Source organism: Opisthocomus hoazin, chromosome 30 (genome assembly GCF_030867145.1).
Source record: "Opisthocomus hoazin isolate bOpiHoa1 chromosome 30, bOpiHoa1.hap1, whole genome shotgun sequence".
NCBI classification, from domain to species: domain Eukaryota; kingdom Metazoa; phylum Chordata; class Aves; order Opisthocomiformes; family Opisthocomidae; genus Opisthocomus; species Opisthocomus hoazin.
The window spans coordinates 3137324-3157397 of NC_134443.1; the positions used below are offsets into that span (position 1 = coordinate 3137324).

At 45.6% G+C, this 20074-nt stretch overlaps 5 protein-coding genes across 5 annotated transcripts; all 5 read left to right on the plus strand.

Annotated features, from left to right (window-relative positions):
- Positions 1-876: 876 nt before the first annotated feature.
- LOC142364993 (feather beta keratin-like) lies at positions 877-1661 on the plus strand. Its single transcript, XM_075445327.1, has 2 exons — positions 877-1037; positions 1355-1661. Exons 1-2 carry the CDS (start codon positions 877-879, stop codon positions 1659-1661), a joined length of 468 nt encoding a protein of 155 aa, XP_075301442.1.
- Positions 1662-3888: 2227 nt separating this feature from the next.
- Positions 3889-4673, plus strand: LOC142364984 (feather beta keratin-like). The gene is made up of 2 exons (XM_075445304.1): positions 3889-4044; positions 4353-4673. The coding sequence occupies exons 1-2, from the start codon at positions 3889-3891 to the stop codon at positions 4671-4673; spliced, it is 477 nt and encodes a 158-aa protein (XP_075301419.1).
- Positions 4674-6978: 2305 nt separating this feature from the next.
- On the plus strand, positions 6979-7727 carry LOC104329140 (feather beta keratin). Its single transcript, XM_009934232.2, is given in 3 exon segments — positions 6979-7006; positions 7009-7091; positions 7410-7727. Coding segments are annotated over 3 exon segments (429 nt in total).
- Positions 7728-12997: 5270 nt separating this feature from the next.
- Positions 12998-13312, plus strand: LOC142364946 (feather keratin 4-like). Its single transcript, XM_075445235.1, has one exon. It carries the CDS (start codon positions 12998-13000, stop codon positions 13310-13312), a length of 315 nt encoding a protein of 104 aa, XP_075301350.1.
- A 4362-nt stretch (positions 13313-17674) lies between these two features.
- On the plus strand, positions 17675-18025 carry LOC104329141 (feather keratin 1). The gene has a single exon (XM_009934233.1). It carries the CDS (start codon positions 17675-17677, stop codon positions 18023-18025), a length of 351 nt encoding a protein of 116 aa, XP_009932535.1.
- The last annotated feature ends 2049 nt before the right edge of the window (positions 18026-20074 follow it).

Sequence of the window (20074 nt, forward strand, 5' to 3'; positions counted from 1 at the left end):
CCTGGGGACATTCAGCTCCTCTCCTGCCCCAGGAAATGCAGTGCAGAGCATGGAGTCCTTGCCTTGGCATGCATCTCTGGGGAGATCCTGACACCTGCTGCTCCCCAGGCTGTGCTTGCTGGCACTGCCAGCCCTGCCTTGCTGCTGGGGAGAGTTGTGTGTTGCATGGAAGTCTTGTTGAGCAACGACTTGTGCTGTCCTGTCAGTATGTAGGTCCAAAGCTGGAGCTGAGGCACAGAACAGTGTCGAAGAGAAAAGCAGATGCATTTAGTCGCCAGCACGTGGCTGTATTTTGGAGGCCATCCCACTATAGCAGGAGTGGTGAAGCAGTACTTGATTGTGGCAGAGCAATGTTCTCCTTTCCGAAATGTGCCTGTACTGGAGCCTTGAAACCTCTAGATGCTGCTGGTAGAAGTGAGAGGGAATACTGTCAGGCTAATTTCTTCGGAGAGCAGTGCTGAATATCACAGAAGGGCTGAAGGCCAAGGGCAGTGCTGACATGCTTAAAAAATGAGTGCCTGATCTGGTTGGTAGGGAAACCTGTGGATGTGTTGGGTCCTCACATAGTAACCTTCCTGGAAGTCTGGATTTTAGCGATAGTTTTGAAAGGAGAGGAGACGACATACATGAGTATAAAAACTCAAAACAATCCTCAGGACGGTAAGAGGCTGTCATTTACAGGCAAAGCGAGTACCCTACTTTTCTTTGTCTGCATCTTCTTCCTTCCCTTCCATGTTATTTCCCGTGGAAATACTTTAGCCTCTAATCCTGTCATTTGAAAGGAGCCTGTGTGGCTGAATGGGCATGTCATGAACAGGGAAATGAAAAGGCAGCGTTGCAGGGAACATGGGCAGTGCCCCCATCTCTTTAATTGTGATGCTTTGCATGCAAAATGAGCTTGTTGGTCAAAACATTACTTGCACAAAGGGTACCTCAGGGCCTGAAGTGGTGTGGACCAGTATAAAAGCCAGTCCAACTGAAGGCTCCCTCATTCACTTCTCTTGCCTTCACCTCCTTGGTCAACAGGGTGAGTTACAATCGTCTTTGCCTTGCTCTTCTCTGTCTTTTCTTCTCCTCTTTGTCTCCTGGCCTCTATAGAGCTCTTCCAAGTTGCTTATGCTTTGATTACAAAGGTGACTCTCGGCTGCTTGCCACTACCATGGGAGGTGGGAGAAGGTCTTGGTCTTTCTTTGCAAGGAATACTTGGGGATCAGGGCTCTTGAATGTGCCATCCTCCCTCTGCGGCCTGTCCCTGCTGTCTCGTCTGTGCCTTTTCTCTTGCCGAGCAGGCGGTGAGGCTGCACCTCACATGCTGCCTGTGCTTTCTGTGCCCTCTCTCCCAGGTACACCTCCTTCCCACAGCCATGTCCTGCTACGATCTGTGCCGTCCCTGTGGCCCAACCCCGCTTGCCAACAGCTGCAACGAGCCCTGTGTCAGGCAGTGCCAGGACTCCCGTGTGGTGATCCAGCCGTCTCCCGTGGTGGTGACCCTGCCCGGACCCATCCTCAGCTCCTTCCCTCAGAACACCGCTGTGGGATCCACCACCTCCGCTGCTGTTGGCAGCATCCTGAGCGAGGAGGGAGTGCCCATCAACTCCGGAGGCTTTAACCTCTCTGGCCTTGGTGGCCGCTACTATGGCAGAAGGTGCCTGCCCTGCTAAAGCCTGTCTGGACATCGAGTGAGTGCATCGACCAGGAAGCCCCAAGCCATGTGCCAGACTGAGGATGGAGCTGCTGGCCAGGGTTTCCAGAGGGGCTGAGCACCCTTGTGCCCTCCTGCAAAGGAGGGAGGCAAGCAAGGTGCCAGCCTGTGCTGTCTGGAAACACGGCCAGCTGATGTCATCTTCTCCTGCTTTCTTCTCTGCACCATGAATGCCTGATGTCTCCTGCTATCCTGTGTATTGGGTTGATCCTGAATCCAGCTGAGAGGGGCCCTGCTCATCAGTCTCTGCCCATGTGTGTGGGAGGAAGACACGTGTCCCATTGCTGTGAAGGGGTGCCTGTGTGTCAGCTGCCCCTGTAGCAGCCTGGGCTGGGTCCCTTCCACCATGCACTGCTTTGTTTCACTCTTCAGACTCATTAAAGTTTGTGCTGCATTGTATCTTGATGTCTCCTTGTGTTGCTTCTCTCCTGGGATGCCCAGCCAAGCTGCTGGAGGGGGAAAGGGGATGATGTGGAGTGGAAAAGAGCGGGTGGGTAAAGGCCAGTGGTGGACCTGCCTGATGGCTGGAGGATCTGAGTACTCTCAAAGGCCATGGTCATGGGAAGGCATACATGCTGGTGTTGTTGTGTGTGTTGTTGTGTGATTATGGAAAAGTTTGCCAGGAGCTCCCGTAAGGGCCATGTCAGTAACAAATGAAGTTGGTTCCTGGCTTCCAGCTGATGAGGCAAGCTGTTGGCCTGCTGGAAGACATTTCTGTACAGGCTGACAACCACCTGGCCAAGGTTCTGATGGCATGTCACCACTCACAAAGTGTCCTTGCCCTTCTCTTCCCCAAGCACTGCTTGCAAACTTTGGAACTGGACGGAGTTGCGAAGGAGTTGAAGGGAGATGTGGTGGCCAGGGCAACTGTGTAAAGGGAGATGTGAGCCCCCCCGTTCTAGTTTTTGTCGCAATAGGGCTGGGATGAGCATGGGTGTGTAAAATGGGGAGCGGAGGGTGATGGACACAAAGGGCTCATCCTCCCTCATCTGTAAGTGGTGGGTACTATTGATGATGCATCCTGGAATCTCTATAGAGGCCTAGAAGGGAGCAAAAGAAAGGCATCTTATCCCCCAGCGGAGTAGCCTTGTGGTCAGAAGCATCAAGTGTTGCGAAGTCCTTCCGTGTGTGTCACTGTGCTCTAGAGAGAAGTGTCTCTGGAGCTGATGTGCCACAAATTGTCCAGAAGTCTCACTGAGCTGCTATGTTGGCTGTTCCTGGAGAGGTCCCAAGCAGAGATGCATTTGTCCATCCATCAGGCTTTAAGCTGGGGAGACCAAGGGAGTGGTAGCATGCCAGCTCTGTTCTCAGTCCCTCCTTCGCATGCCCTTGTCCTCCAGATGCAATGCTTTGCTCCTGCTGCTCTGGTGGTGCTTCAGGTAGAGTAGGAGACACCTCTTGTGCTGTGGTCCTCCGACTGTCCTTGCAAAGGCTGGAGGACTGTGCTTGCTGCTGAGCAGGGTTTGGTGTCCTGTGGGAGTCCTGCCAAGTATTTGGTCATGCCTGGTGTGCCAGGAGTCTGGATGGCCAAAGCAGAAGTTGTGGCAAAGACACAGGCAGGAAGCAGGAACGTGTATTGCTTGGCCTGCACATGCCTTGGTCACTGGAGTGCCTCAAACTTTGACAGAGGTGTCCAGGCAAGAGTGTTGGGTGAGGAACAGGCTTCATTCTTAACGTCTGGTAGTCTGCTGCTTAAGGCAGGGAGGGATGAAGGAGAGAAGGAAGATGGCAAAAGAGCCAGGCAACCTTGTGCTGAGAGCAAAGCTCCATTTCCAAGAGAGCATCTAAAAGCCAAGAGTAGATGTGTCCTGTCTCGAAAGGCAATGCCTAACACTGTGTGAGTGAGCACAGCATGGGAGAGGGCGACTGATGATGCCGACCCTTGCATGTGGATCTCTAGGCAGAAGCCTGAGGCTTATGAGGAGAGCTGGTCCATTCATCACGAAATACATTAAAGTGAGGCGCTGGAGGGCAAGAGGCTGGCATCACTTGGTGAGGCAGAACAGTCCTCATCACTGGCTGCATCATCTGGCTATGCTGACGTGTCATTTCCCGTGGAAATACTTTAGCCTCTAATCCTGTCACTTGAAAGGAGCCTGTGTGGCTGAATGGGCATGTCATGAACAGGGAAATGCAAAGGCAGCGTTGCAGGGAACATGGGCAGTGCCCCCATCTCTTTAATTGTGATGCTTTGCATGCAAAATGAGCTTGTTGGTCAAAACATTACTTGCACAAAGGGTGCCTCAGGGCCTGAGGTGGTGTGGACCAGTATAAAAGCCAGTCCAACTGAAGGCTCCCTCATTCACTTCTCTTGCCTTCTCCTCCTTGGTCAACAAGGTGAGTTACAATCGTCTTTGCCTTGCTCTTCTCTGTCTTTTCTTCTCCTCTTTGTCTCCTGGCCTCTACAGAGCTCTTCCGAGGTGCTCGTGCTTTGATTGCATTGGTGACTCTCGGCTGCTTGCCACTACCATGGGAGGTGGGAGAAGGTCTTGGTCTTTCTTTGCAGGGAAAACTTGCGGATCAGGGCTCTTGAATGTGCCATCCTCCCTCTGCGGCCTGTCCCTGCTGTCTAGTCTGTGCCTTTTCTCTTGCCGAGCAGGCGGTGACGCTGCTCCTCACATGCTGCCTGTGCTTTCTGTGCCCTCTCTCCCAGGTACACCTCCATCCCACAGCCATGTCCTGCTACGATCTGTGCCGTCCCTGTGGCCCAACCCCGCTTGCCAACAGCTGCAACGAGCCCTGTGTCAGGCAGTGCCAGGACTCCCGTGTGGTGATCCAGCCGTCTCCCGTGGTGGTGACCCTGCCCGGACCCATTCTCAGCTCCTTCCCTCAGAACACCGCTGTGGGATCCACCACCTCCGCTGCTGTTGGCAGCATCCTGAGCGAGGAGGGAGTGCCCATCAACTCCGGGGGCTTTAACCTCTCTGGCCTTGGTGGCCGCTACTACGGCAGAAGGTGCCTGCCCTGCTAAAGCCTGTCTGGACATCGAGTGAGTGCATCGACCAGGAAGCCCCAAGCCATGTGCCAGACTGAGGATGGAGCTGCTGGCCAGGGTTTCCAGAGGGGCTGAGCACCCTTGTGCCCTCCTGCAAAGGAGGGAGGCAAGCAAGGTGCCAGCCTGTGCTGTCTGGAAACACGGCCAGCTGATGTCATCTTCTTCTCCTGCTTTCTTCTCTGCACCATGAGTGCCTGATGTCTCCTGCTGTCCTGTGTATTGGGTTGATCCTGAATCCAGCTGAGAGGGGCCCTGCTCATCATCCTCTGCCCATGTGTGTGGGAGGAAGACATGTGTCCCATTGCTGTGAAGGGGTGCCTGTGTGTCAGCTGCCCCTGTAGCAGCCTGGGCTGGGTCCCTTCCACCATGCACTGCTTTGTTTCACTCTTCAGACTCATTAAAGTTTGTGCTGCATTGTATCTTGATGTCTCCTTGTGTTGCTTCCCTCCTGGGATGCCCAGCCAAGTTGCTCGAGGGGGAATGGGGATGAGAAACCTTGTAATAGCATGGCTGAGGGCATGTGGTGGACTCATATGTTTATGGGGTGATTCAGAGGAGAGGAGTGCCACTGAAATGGTCACCTGGAGGAAACTGTCCTTTATATGTGATATAGCCTTCCCAAAGTCACATATATCCCTGCGTCCTCAACACCAGACTTGTTTGTGTCTCTAAGTAAACCCCTGCAATGTTTTCCATGGCTCCAAGATGTGTGTGGTGTAAGACAGATGTCCAAGGAGCTGCAACTCTTCACCTTGGCGCGCAGACCATCTCTTTCTGCCCCCCAGGTCCCTTTCTGAACTACTCTGTTATGTTGGCAGAGCTGCACAGCCACTGCTTGGCAGTTTGCATGATCTGTGGCCCGTGACACCGAAGTGAGGGCTTTAAGCAAGTCCCTCTGTGTCCCTTGCGTACCAGAGGAAGCGAAGATAGAAACCCTCCAGGATGCAGCCATTGTGTCTTCCTGCCTTTGTGCCCTGAACTGCAGGACCACTGACATCAGGGAGGGAAGTGATCTTGGTTGTTCACAGAGTTGTCATGTAGCTGGTGTGGTAAACTGCAGCGGGACTTGGTGGTTGCTCCTGCCACAGGGAACGTATGAGAAAACAAGCTGCTTATTCTTTCTTCGCACATGCTCCAGTCCTCCACAGCTGATGTTGAGCTCTGTGCCCCCCAACTCTTGCTTAGCGTGGAGTGAGGGGCGCTTCCCGAACTGCCCCACACAGAGTGCGAACCCTCACAGTGCCTTTCGCCATAGCTAAAGCCCAGAGTTGACAGCAGAAGCAAGGCTGAATGAAATGATTGTACCAGAGAGGGAAGGCACTGTCTGTGACACAGAATCAGAGAGAGCAGGGTGAGGCAAGGCTTTGGAGCATTTGGGCAGACCACCAGCACAGGTGCTGACTGCAGGAGTACCAGGGTCTGGTAGGAGACTGTGCCTTGGGAGTTTCAGGAGCAGGGATGTGACTGAAAGGATTCTTACAACAAAAGACAGATTTTTACACACATAAAATGAATTTAAGCTCCTCTGCATGAAGATACAATTCCTTCCTCCTCACTGTTGTGCTAGACAGAGGTGGTGTCCTCTGTGCCAGGTGCACAGGAGATTTCCTCTGCTTGCACATCAGAGGCCTGAGTGCTGTAACAACAGACCCAATGGCCCTAAGCAGCCTCACCTGGGGTCTCTCACTCCTCCCTCTTCCCTTTGACCCAGGGCTCTATTTAAGCTCTTTCCTGAGCCCTCAGCCCATGTTTCAGTCCTGTGGCAGGAGTGTAAGCTTCCTGTTCTTTTGCAGGTTTGCTCCTGACTGGTGATGGGGCCCCTTGGTCTGTGGCCTTAATTTGTGTGCTGATTTCCCAGGCTCTGCTTGGGTCTGTCTGGTCCTTCTGGCTCTGGTCAGGAATCAGTGAGCTCTGTTGCCCCAGGGCACCACCGTGGGATCTGTTCCTGCCCTGTGGACTGACTGCCCTGCTTGATGTCCGTCCTGCTTCATCCCCATGAGCGTAATGACTGAGCTGCGCTCTGGGCTGCAGCATCTGCTGTCTCGGCATTTTCCTTGCTCAGGTACTGTGTATTTGGATCATTATTCTTGTACTTCTGTGTCATTTTTGCCTGGAAATGTTTATGTTTCTAATACACCCACTTGAAAGGAGCCTGTGTGGCTGAAAGTTTGTCATGAACAGGGAAATGAGAAGGCAGTGTTGCAGGGAACATGGGCAGTGTCCCCATCTCTTTAATTGTGATGCTTTGCATGCAAGATGAGCTTATTGTTCAACACATTACATGCACAAAGGGTGCCTCAGGGCCTGGGCTTTCTGGACGAGTATAAAGCCAGCGTAACTTCAGGCTCCCTCATCCTCTTCTCTTGCCTTCTCCTGCTTGGTGAACAAGGTGAGGTGCAACTGCCTTTGCCTGTTTCTTGTCTTTTTCCTTTTTGTTTGTCTTTTGTCCTGAATGGAGACTTTGCCTCTTCTTAGCTTTTGCTAAGACCCTTGATCCAGCTCCTGGCATCTCTTTTCTCTTTGCCCTGCTGGCGGGATGTGGGAGAGTCTTGGTCTTTCTTTGCAGGGAAGTTGGGGTGCCAGGGCTTTTAATCCTCTTCTCTTGCTGACAAAGGCTGACCCTACTCTCTAGCCTGTGCCTCTTCACTTGCCAAGCAGGCGGTGAGGCTGCTTCTCACATGCTGCCTGTTCTTTCTGTGCCCTCTCTCCCAGGTACACCTCCGTCCCACAGCCATGTCCTGCTACGATCTGTGCCGTCCCTGTGGCCCAACCCCGCTTGCCAACAGCTGCAACGAGCCCTGTGTCAGGCAGTGCCAGGACTCCCGTGTGGTGATCCAGCCATCTCCCGTGGTGGTGACCCTGCCCGGACCCATTCTCAGCTCCTTCCCTCAGAACACCGCTGTGGGATCCACCACCTCCGCTGCTGTTGGCAGCATCCTGAGTGCTGAGGGAGTGCCCATCAACTCCGGGGGCTTTAACCTCTCTGGCCTTGGTGGCCGCTACTATGGCAGAAGGTGCCTGCCCTGCTAAAGCCTGTCTGGACATCGAGTGAGTGCATCAACCAGGAAGCCCCAAGCCATGTGCCAGACTGAGGATGGAGCTGCTGGCCAGGGTTTCCAGAGGGGCTGAGCACCCTTGTGCCCTCCTCCAAAGGAGGGAAGCAGGGAGGGGGTAAGGCACTGTCTGGACAGATGGGCAATATATATTTTATCCTTGAAATACCTGCTTTTGGTGACTTTCCTTGCATCTGTACTCTTGCATTTCACATTGGCTTGGTATAATGCTGTACTTTTGTAAGTGGAGGGGTTTTGTCTGGGAGCTCAGTAAAAGTGGAGTCTTGTTTGCTGTCTTTCAGATGGATTTTTTTTTTTTAAATGGTTCTTTCCCTCAAATATTCATTCTGTTTTGCAGGATACTACTTGACTTTTTACCATTAAACTGATGTTGCATCTGTATTTGAGTTCCATTGTGGTTTTCTTCTCCATCTTTTCATCTCCTTGTTCAGGAAAGTGTCATTATGTGGAAAATCTATGCCGAGTACCTTCTCGGTGGAATATGTGTATTGAATAGTCACCACTATCAACCTCATAAAAGTAATTTCATTGTTCTTTACACTCTTGTGAAGCGCTGAACGCTTCATATGTATATACATATTTCCCTTACTAATTTTTTCCAGATTTTTTTCCACGTATGTCTGTGTATCACAACTGTGATATTTCCAGTTGGAAGATTTCTGGTTTTGTCACTCATCTGAAATCTTTGAAACTCTGACAATTTGAAAGTGCCTAATAAGGTTTTCAGAAGTAGTATTTGGTTGGTTATTTTGTTTATAGTGAAAGCTACCTGACTGAAGCTTTAACCATGGCATGCTTTGAGTGAATTTGACTCAAGGCTTCCAAGGTGAAGTGAGTGTTCAAATCTCATCAGAGTAAGAAGACTCTGTATATGATTGTACCATTAATAAAATTTCATCATGGGCTTTGATGTCCTCTCTGTCAAGCCTTAAACAAAATCCAATAAAACTTAGCTAATCCACACAGGAACTCTCATAATGTAGAGGAAAAATTACATGACTGAAGGACTAGACTAATGCCTGCATGTATTGCCTTTAAGAACAATTTAATTTTAATCTTATTACTCACCATTTAGGAATTTTCTCAAAGATGTTGAGACTCAGCACATCGTGTGCAACTAAGAGACTTTAAAGAATAATAAAGAATACACTTATCTGTAGGTCTATAAGCTTTGAGAAATTTATTCAAGGTTTTCAGTATATCTAGTCCTTTGCTCTCCCACTGTAGCTACATGGGCCAGCTGGATGCAACTCAGGGAAGAAATAAGAATGAGTTGTGTCATTTCTGGTACTCAATACCTTGTGCAGGGTTTTCTCTTTTAAAGTTCCCTAAAACCTATTTGAAAATTGAAGTATTACAGTGCTGAGACAGAAATAGTGGAGGAATCAGAGGGATGATACCTGGCATTCAGGTTCAGTGCTGGAATCTGTCCAAATGTCCAGAGTGGGGCAAAAGAGGTAGATTTATTTTTTCCTAATGTTTTACACTTCTGTTCTAAGATTTCTTCAATTAAGAATTACTTACCTGCGAAGTTACTAAGTAAGGAGGTGGAAAAATGGTTTAGAGATAAGATGGGGTATGTCCCTTTTTAAGCTGTAGCTTGAGGCAGCAAACCCAAAGTGTGAGAGATGGTAAATCGGTGGGCACTAGACTGAGTGTAGTCTCTGCTTAAAAATTGGTTTCCGTGAGTGTATTTTCTGAAGAAATAATTGAAGGGAATGGAATGCATATGCAAGTATATGGCGCCCTGTTGACAGAACTGGTATGACTCTAGTAATTCATTATTCACTCAGATCTGTGAGGAATCACTGGTGGTGCTCTGATGTACATCAAAGAATGGCTTCATTCTTGGGGGCAGGAAGGGGTAATTCTATGATGCAAATGAACATGTAGCTTAAAGAATACAGAAATGAATATCAGGAGAATGACATGTCTGGTTAAGTGGCCTGTGTCAAACAACAGTTTGTGGCTGTTGCTACAAGTTTTACAGGACAATTATTTCTCCTGGTTGCCAGTAAGCACCTGATATTATGGAGGAATTTGTATTTTGAAAATGTACATGTTTACAGGTTTAAAGGTTCATAGCACAGTTTAATTCTGGAAAGGAAGGGAAATATTTAAAAGTGTAAGTGGGTCACTTTAAATAATTTTATTGAAATACGAAAAGTAGTTTAAAAATTTGTCAAATATTGATTTTTCTTTTTAAAGAATTGTTTAGGATTGGTTTTCATAGAGTCTGTTAAAATACAAATGCCTTCGCTTTGTGAAGACCTAAACCTATGTGTGTGCTTATAGATGGCAAAGAACGAGCTTGGTTCAGAGGTTTCAAAGATACTGCATTGGGCAGATGATGAGGGTGTAATGGTAACTTAAGTCTGTGAATATGCACATTGTTCATGCAAACTGTGAAGGACTTTGAAGCCCTGCTACTTTAGGAACCTCAGATCAAGAGCTTTTATTTCCCAGATGTCTACGAATCCTTGTGTACAATATTCAATAACTCTTCGCTGAGGAGAGGTTCAAACCCTGCAGCTTGTACATGAGAGATTGCAAAGTAAAGTTAAAAAACAGCTTAAAATTTTGTATATGTTTTCCACTTATGCAATGAAATTTCAGCAGTGTGGAGTGTAATCACTGTTGTACTGCTGTCTGCAGTGAGGAGAAAGAGTATCATGGCAGACAGATTCTTGTGTTGTTTTTCCCCAATGACTCCACAGTCATCTCGTGCAAAGATAATTTCTCAAAATAGTTTAAAATTCATGTGTGTCCTCAAGATGACTTGTGACGTGCTATTCATATTTGTGGTCTGAGATGGAACTGAAGGGAGCTATGAGTTCCCTTCGTAAAAGAACTGATAAATTGGGTTTAAATGTGCCCATGTACTAACAGCTGTGTCTCAGACTGAGTTACCTAAGTGTAATAGGGTGATACTATCTGAATTAGATATGATACAATAGTATTTTTCTCTGAATTTCACACAGGGCTTTGATTCTTTCTTATTAGATTCAGTGGGATTTCGGGTGTGCATAGGCTGGAGCTTTTTTGCTGGGCCTTCACAAAACACAGCAGCTCGGTCTAAATTGCTTTATGCTTAGCTGGAGTTGGAGCTTTGTAAACCTTGGTGGAGACCAGAATTTAATAAGGATTTACACTCATATTCCTCATAAAAGAGCACCTTTGAATGATGAATTATGTATTGTATAAATTCTTAGTAATTTTCCTTATGACTAAAGTGAAACATACATTGGAGCATAAATTTTGTTGTGACTGAAAAGTGGCACTGGAATAAATTTGAGCCATAATACCAGAAGATGAGAGAAACTTGTATGATGGAATATGTATGTCAGAAGATAAGGAAACAAACCCAAAGTAATAAACAGTAAGGAAAAGACATTTAATCAGTTGGAAGTATTTGGCATTCAGGACATACTCGTTGGTAAATAATTTCAGTCATAAAGGATGTCTGTGGTCCTCAGGCCATCCGAGGTGCAGTATAAAAGCTAACTCAACTCAAGGTCCTTCCTACCCCTTCACTTTTTTCCTCTTTTGTGAACAAGGTTAGTTCAAATCTACTTCTCTTTTTCTATTTGCTGAATTCTCACCTTCATAACAATTTGATTGTCGTTCTTTCTCCACAGTGTTCTGCTAGTTGCCGGATTGATTGGGGGGAAGAATTTTTCTCTTCAAAAAGTTAGCTTTTTGCTACTAGAATTGCAGGTAATTCTGGAGTCCAGGCTTGGCCATATAGATCCTTGAAATGGTGATATAAATTCATTCACATGTGGGCTTTCAGACATGCCACGTGACTTGGCAAATTGCAACAACAATAATAACAATAAAGATCAAAAAACTGAATGGATAAGGGGTTGGAACTAGATGATCTTTGAAGGTCCCTTCCAACTCCAACCATTCTATGACTCTATGATTACAGAGGTCTATGTGCACAGTCATCTTTCAAGTAGAAATGTGCATTTGATATCTTTAAGGGTCTTTTCAATCACCTGTAAGGTCTGAAATTTCAGCTGGGTTGATATGAAAACAAGAGTGTTTGCAAAAGATGTGGATGCGTTTATCTTCAGAAAAGTCATCCAGAAAAATCCTTTTCTTTGGTGTTTATTCCATGGGAGGCTTCTTCAGTGTTCCCATTTTTGTTATGACTATAGTACTGAGCACAGTGTGAAACTAGAGGGTAAGATGAACCAGATACTAAAAGAAACAGCTGGAGAGGAAGGAAACTAGAAAGGTGCAAAACACAGATTTTTGCGGGCTTTTAGAAATCAATTCAGTTGAAACACGAGCTTTTGAGCCTCAAATACCACTTTCTAAATGAAGACACAATGAAACTGCGTACTGAGGTGAGAAGGAATAGTACCTTTCTTCACTCTTCTACTGTAGTGATTAACCTAGACCTCAATATGATAGGCATCATCAAAAAGTTCTGGTTGGTGTCTTATAGTTGCCAAGTTTTGGAATTCTGTTACAGGGTGCAATGACAACTCTTCCAAGTTTAGATAAATGGTTTCAGGGACCGTGAGGACAAGGGGAAAGCACAGCAGAACTAGAGGAGAGCTGAGCACCCAAAAGGCTGAAATGGTGATAAGAAAAATCAAACTTTGTGTTTATTGGTGTGTTGGAACCAGACACAGCGAGCATGCAGTGAAATCCTGGTTTTCTCATGAGTAGCATGTCTGTAGACTAATTGTTAGGGAAAGATTTCCAAAGACCTCAGCTTCAAGTATGTTTAATTATATTGAGATTTGTTCCTCTTCATAGGTGAAGTTGGAACCTGGAAAATAATTCTTCACTTCATTTTCCAGATGTCTGTTGAAATGTATCCGTAAGTACATTTGTGCCTAGGCATTACTCATGATCACTATTTCTACAACACTCTGAGTACCTGAAGCTGGATATCAGTAGTGCCTTTCCCGACATACAGCCAAGCAAAATACTAAAATTAATGATACAGGCAAGTGTCCTTTGTTCTGCTGCCAGTTATTCCACTGGATCACCAATAACTGAGAGAGGATTATTTCAAGCTCCATCTTCTTGCACCATATTTCAGAAATCTGTTTCCTTCTCATTTCACTCCCTTCTCAAATCCTAAAAGGATTCCTGGGAAGTTCCTGTTGTCCTGATACCTGAGCTGAGTAAATGTAAGTGCAATACGACTGCTACAGTGCATTCAAATCTGGTGCTGTGTTTCAGGCTTACCTCCATCCCACGAACATGTCCTGCTATGACCTGTGTCCTCCCACCTCCTGTGGCCCTACCCCCCTGGCAAACAGCTGCAACGAGCCCTGTGTCAGGCAGTGCCAGGACTCGACAGTGGTGATCCAGCCGTCTCCCGTGGTGGTGACCCTGCCCGGACCCATCCTCAGCTCCTTCCCTCAGAACACCACTGTGGGATCCTCAGCATCTGCAGTCATTGGGAGTGCACTCAGTGCCAAGGGAGTGCCCATCTCCTCTGGTAGCTCCTCAGGACTTGGGAGCTTTGGCTACCCAGGCCTGGGTAGTGGGTACAGCTGGCCCTACCATTGCTAAAACTCCTACTGCAGTGGTTTCCATGGGCTATGCTAAAGCGTGAGGAGCAAGCAGGAAGAAACGACCGGGAACGTTGCAGCACGACCTGACACAGGACTGAGCTCATGGCCATGGTTTTCAGATGTGATCTTAGACACCCACTACTCCACCTGAAGTTAGTGAAGATGTGGGAGTTTGTCATTCCTTAAAAGGAGGCCCCTACTCCTGTTATACTACTTTATATTTCTATTCAAGTATGTAGGTCTACCGCGCATCACTGTATTTGATACCTCCTGGTGTAAAACTTCTAATTTAGACGGTAGAAGGGACTTGATTGTCAAGGTGCAATGCTACACTGAAAGCAGAGTTCTGTATGTGGAATACATCACTGTGAGACATGCTTTTCTTCCCTTACTGAAACCTGTTGCTTTGCAGTATTTTAGCCCACTCTTTGGTATGATTAAATTTATGCTGTTATCATATCTGCAGTCTTCTGCTATTTTTTCCCGTTCTGCATACCTTCTTTTGAAACTTTTTCTGGGTGAAATTCATCATGGCCTAGATCATCACTACAGGCAGAAACATGGTGTGAGTACTATCAGGGCCACTAAGAAGAGAAGAACATACGTTTAGCGCTCCAGATCAAAAAATTTTTTAATTTTGCAGCTGAAATGCATATTGATTCCACACCGACTCATCGTAATACTTGGCTTTCTGCATCTCTGCCAAGAAATTATTCTCCAGGTTGGAAGCATTTTATGATCTAACAGAATGGCAGGGTATCTAATTTAGCATGTAATGATATTTGTTTTAAGGAATCCTGTTCTGATTCACACTTGTTTTTACTAAAAGTAAGGACCTGAGATTTAAACCAGGTTTGCAACAGCTACCAAAAAAATAGATATCAGGGGAAAACAGAAGAGATTCTCATGCTGGGAAGGTTTGTAGCATTCAGATGATCCCAGTTCTATAAATTCTGTTGCAGCTGGTTAAATTGTCCCCAATAGTTAAAATGTCCCCAGTAGTTAAATTGCTTGTAGTTTATGTACCAGTCTAGTCTCTTCCTAGCCTAAGATGAAAAGCCTTCCTCAAAGCTGCTTTCATCTCGGAGACCTATGGATCCTTTGAATGCCTTCTACTATTACACTCCAGCCTCTGAAGTCGACATAAAGATGATACAAATTTCAGTTCATGTAAATAATTTGTCAGCTCTTTGGCAACTTGGCAGTTCAGCAGCCTGTCATGGGAGCACTCTGTTGTTACGCAAAGGGTATCAAATGAGTGTGTGGAATGTGAAACTCCATTACCAACCCATGAGGGAGAGGTGTGATGTCCTGGTTCACCAGCCTTAGTAATCTCAAAAAGCAAGATCCAAAGGCTCTCAACCTTTTGGGTGAACTCTAGGCCCTAATGAGACTAAATTGCAGAATATCAATTAAAATATTTCCAGGCTAATGAGTCTGTTTCTAAAATATTATATACCCTCCAAGAAAAAATATTTACCTCCCTAGAGGGAAGAAGGAGATAAAGTTGGCATTCCTTGGCTATCTCATTTTACAGATCAAGGGGAAATGAATTCTACAGGTGAATGATAGCCTTCACCTACCATAGGGAAATAATTTTTTTAAATATGTAAGAACCTGATAGGTAGTATGTTGGATAGTAGAGATTTTGAGGAAAGGGAAGAAAAAAGACTGTTCTTTTATGGAAAAGGAGAGGAGAATTTTCTTGTGGAGAATCATTAAAATATACAGAGTCATAACATTTTAGGGAAGATGAAGGTTTGGCTTATTTTTTAAACTCAGTTATGAAAATTTTGAATAAAATAATTAAAGTTTCTGAAGGTGTTTACTATGAATTAGTTTGCAAAGTCCTTTGAGTGATCTTGACTCACACACTTTGAAATTAGGTGATTAGCCAGGTGATGCTGAGATCTTGTCGTGTACCTTGGACATTAGGCAGCATGAAAGTTTGCATGTTTGAGCCATTAGTGAGAAGCTGTTCTGAACTTTGAAGTCCTTTGTTCTTCTGAGGACCAAGACCAGCCTATGTACAGAGACACTCTTCATTTAGAGTTAACTTGTACCTCTTGTTGAGGGACAGTGCTGCTAAGAGGAGAGACCTGATCCCTGCTTTTTGCATACTTTCTGTCTGTGCCAGTAATTCCAGCAGGTTGGAGTGCAGCCAGGGCAGGCCACTGCAGGCTGCAGAGGTGAAACCAATCATGTAATGATAAACATAATGGAGAACTGTTGGGTGTAATTTTTTCTTGAGGCTGCAGTTTGGCTCAGGCAGAGCACTGCCTCTCAGAACCAATACTTGAAAGCAACTTTTGACATGTACACTCATACTTCATTTGACGTGCAAATTGCTGCACATCCTGGTGACTTGCTGAGATTTCAGGGAAGAATAATGGTGATTCCTCAGATGAGAGTCTGCACAGAAATCCTATCGAGAACTAGAGGCAGTCAATAAATGTCACAAAGTAAGAAGATCAAGCATTCAATCTCTTCCATTAAAAGTGTGATTGTTTGACTTTCACACAGAAATTAAAGTTAAAATTTATGACTGGATAAAGAAATGTAGTCTATAGTCTATATATATGTTTATATTAGCTGTATTCTTACAAACTGGGAAAACTATGGGTTAGCCCAAGCAGTTTTAAAATGCATTTTGCTGTCTCTGGTCAGCAGTTCTCACTGGTCTTAATTTTCTTTAATCTTTGCAATACTTATGGAAATTTGGTGCTGTTCTCAGCTGTGTTTGTGTGGGATTGAAATAGTGCAGAAGTGCAAAATTTGGGAATATCTATTCTACATCTTGTCTTGTCATAAAGCTAAGTCCTTGAAATGGAAATGCTTGTGAATTGAGCCCAGGCCCACACCTCAGAGCTAACTGATCATTCACCTAAAGGAGCGAAGTCTTGAATAAGGACTGTGCATCACATACGCTCCCCTTAAGCAGTGTCTTGATGACTAAAATAAAACATAAAGCATGTATTTGCCTTAGGAGGCAACATAATTACTGCTGTAATTCAAACGAGTCACCGCAGTCTTCCAAGCAATTAAGTGGGTGCACACTGGTGAAGATGAAAGCTTTATATTGGAATGTGAATGTAATATGGGGAGGGGAAAAACATGGAGCAATACTAAAAGAGATTCTGAAAGGAAAAAAAATAAGGTTGATTGGTTTGGTGGATTTTGCATGCAAAAGCATGGATCATTAACTAATTTCATGGATAATATATGTCCCTGGTCTGCAGGCAGTCTGGAACAAGGTATAAAAGCCTATACAACACACGACTCTGCCATCCACTTCTCTTGCCTTACTCGCCCAGGTGAACAGGTAAGTCTGAATCTACCCAGTGTCTTTTTAAATGCTAAACTGGTACTTTGATGACTGCTTTTTTTTGGTTATTCTTAGTTCTTTGTAAATATTGCTAGCCTTTTTTCTTTTGGGGAAGGAAAATTAGAAAGGCTTACTTCTATCAAAAAGAAAGGCTTTATTGACTTGTGAAGCAGGGCGTAATGAGACAGGCCTGAAGAGGATACTGGCAATATTGTCTCTCAAAACAAGCAGCTTCATGTTCCATTTTAGAGACCAACGCTAAGGGAGTAGCTAGCCATGAAACTAGCTGGAAACACAGTTTCACTTTCAGAAACTGGGACGAACCAAAAAAAAAAAAAAAAAAGAAAATTTGTGCTGAGTTGCAGGATCATCCCCAAGTGCTGTTTTCCACAGGCAGAAGAGCAGTGATCGCAGCAGACTCCAACAAATTGTATGCAAACCAAGGCAGAAACCTTGGATAGAGAAACTAACCCTTCTTCGCACTCCAGATTTGTCTGCTCTGGTCATATGACATTTGGGAGCAAAGGATGCTTCTCAAACACCTCTCTATAGTTCTGCAGATGCTCCTGGCTGGACTATTCGTGACCAAGTTCTAGCACTAAGGTACTAAACCCAGTTATGCGTCAATGTTCAGCTCGGGGCTGCTTTCCGTGTCTGGTGAAAGCTCCAGCTGCTGTTCTCCATCTCCTGGTACAGTGACAATTGGACCTTCTGCAGAGAGACAGTGCAAAGGGAAACTACCAAAGAATGGGAAACGCCTTTGCTGGTAAAGGTTAGGGTAAATTTACTCTGACAGGCACCAGGTTCAGAGGCCAGCCACAGGGCAGAGACATCTTCTCTCAAAGAAGAGAAACCTCTATGCTGTGTTCAGACTGCCTAGCATGGAGTTCAGTCTATTGTTTACCTCTTTGACCACCTTCTCTAGGTACTTTCACATATGTTATTGCCTTCTCTGATTTTCATAAACTTAATACAGCCTTTTGTATTGGATTTAATTTCTTCCCTGTATTTCAGACTTCCCTCTGTCCTACAGACATGTCTTCCTACGATCTGTGTCCTCCCATCTCCTGTGGCCCTACCCCCCTGGCAAATAGCTGCAACGAGCCCTGTGTCAGGCAGTGCCAGGACTCGACAGTGGTGATCCAGCCGTCTCCCGTGGTGGTGACCCTGCCCGGACCCATCCTCAGCTCCTTCCCTCAGAACACCGCTGTGGGATCCACCACCTCTGCAGCTGTTGGCAGCACCCTCAGCTCCGAGGGAGTTCCCATCTCCTCCGGCAGCTCCTTGGGATTGGGGAGCCTTGGCTATCCAGGCCTGGGCAGTGGGTACAGCCGGCCCTACGGTCGCTACAACACCTACCGCAGTGGCTTTAGTGAGCCATGCTAAAGCGTGAGGAGCAAGCAGGAAGAAATGACCAGGAACACTGAAGCACGACCCGGCGCAAGACTGAGCTCATGGCCATGGTTTTCAGATGTGATGTTAGACACCCACAAATCCACCTGAAGTTAATGGAGCTGTGGGAGCTTGGCATCTGCTAAAATCAGGCCTCTGCTTGTCTTATTCTTTGAATACTTCGTATTTCTGATGAAACAAGTTTTTTCCTGTTTCTGTAGATGGGACTTTATTGTCTCAGTTCACAGCAGCCCTAAGAAAAGAAAGCCAGGATGAAAAGCCATATTAGCTGTTGTCTTACTGATTCCTAGAAATATGTACTTACACTTTGTACTTTTGTATTCTGCTTTTTGCTCTCATTAAAGTTATGCTGCATCACAATCCAAGTCTTCTGGTGTTTGTTTGAAAAACTTTTAGCACCTCACCTCTTGTAAAATTTCTTACTGTTCCTCTGTTTTGTTAATCGAAAGCTACTTTTTCTTGCTGACTAGAAATAATGATTTGGCTCATTTGACTGCTGACCTCAGTGCCAAGAAAGCATTTTGCAGCCAGGAAACTTTGGAAACATTGTATACACATGGTAGATACTTTGTGGCAGAGCCAGGTAATGGAAACAAATTGGATACATTGTAGTAAAGGGGACACTAGATACAGACTAGATACTTTGTCTACAAGTACCCTAGATTTGCTACATTTCATTCCCCAGCTCTGGCTTTCAGCATGGGGATGAGACCACGCACTTAAACTGCTTGTTAACAAATTCCTCTTGTTCGTCTGGAAGCATTTCTGCTGGCCACGCTCTGAGCAAAGCGAGACCCCAGAGAGAAAAGGCAACAGGGAGTTTAAAGAGGAATTCTTGAAGAGGAGATATGCTCCCCCTGCAAATCAGATTGTGTGGGTTTTGTGATTAATGCCAATCTGTCTCAGGCTACTTAAACACGGATTTGTAACTCATTGTAAACTGAGCTCCTGGTGCCTCTGTGGATCTTCATGGGCTGGTGCTTGAATAGATGGGGTTGGCAGAGGTACTTGTGTACACTTACTGGTTGCAGGCGTTTGTGGAGTTAAATAACAGGCTGAATCTTCACCCCACGCAGAAGTCTGTAATTTCAAAGTTTATTCTAAGCATGCAAAACTTTCTGTTCTTACTGGGATGGAAAGGCTTTAAATTAATGTGTGTTAGTCCTGGGTCTGCAGCTCCAAAGTAGGCTGTGACAGTTTCCTCCCTAAATGGCTAGTGGAACTAAATGTAGTATCAGGGACCTGGTAAGTAGCTGCAGCAAAATCATGTCAGTGATATCTCATGTAAGCCTTGTCAGAAAGAAAACATGTCTTGTAAAAAGGGCTTATACCAACGATTGTAGGTAACCCCTTGCCCTGAGGTGATGGACTACAAGTACACCTCCGTCAGCCTTGGTGGCACCAAGACCTCATTCTGCAAGGAAGGTGGATCTGACATATGGAGCCATGGGTAGAGAAATATTCATTGAGCTCTTACAATCTGTAGCGTACTTCAAATCTGCATTTGAATAATTCTTCAAACTTATCTGCAAACTAGCTAAAGTCCACCCATTGTAGGTGTGGTGTTTTGCAGAGCTTCTGGTGAGTAAATATTTTCTTCCCTCCGGAGTAAATTAATTTTTCTTGTTGTTTTGTTGTACTGTTCCCCATTGAATTCCAGCATAACCACCACACTACACCTGACTCTTTGCAGAAATACTCTGCAGAGCTGCATGCAGTAGTTAGTTACATTTATTTTTTGACAAAAAGGGAAATTGTAACATAAGTTGTTTAAGCTTATTAGACCACAGTAAGATGCAAACCTAACCTCAAACCTTAATCATTTTAGAGTTCTTCTTAGCAGAATTTGAATAACATTAACAGTGAAAATAGCTATGTAAGGTATGAACTTTGAGGACTACATATCTACTTATATTTGAACACCTTTGCCTTCAGGGGAGCTGTCTGAGCAGCCAAAGCTGAAGTTGTAAAGCTCAAGTCACAGGCTCTGCCTACAACAAATGACAGCTCAGATCATACACA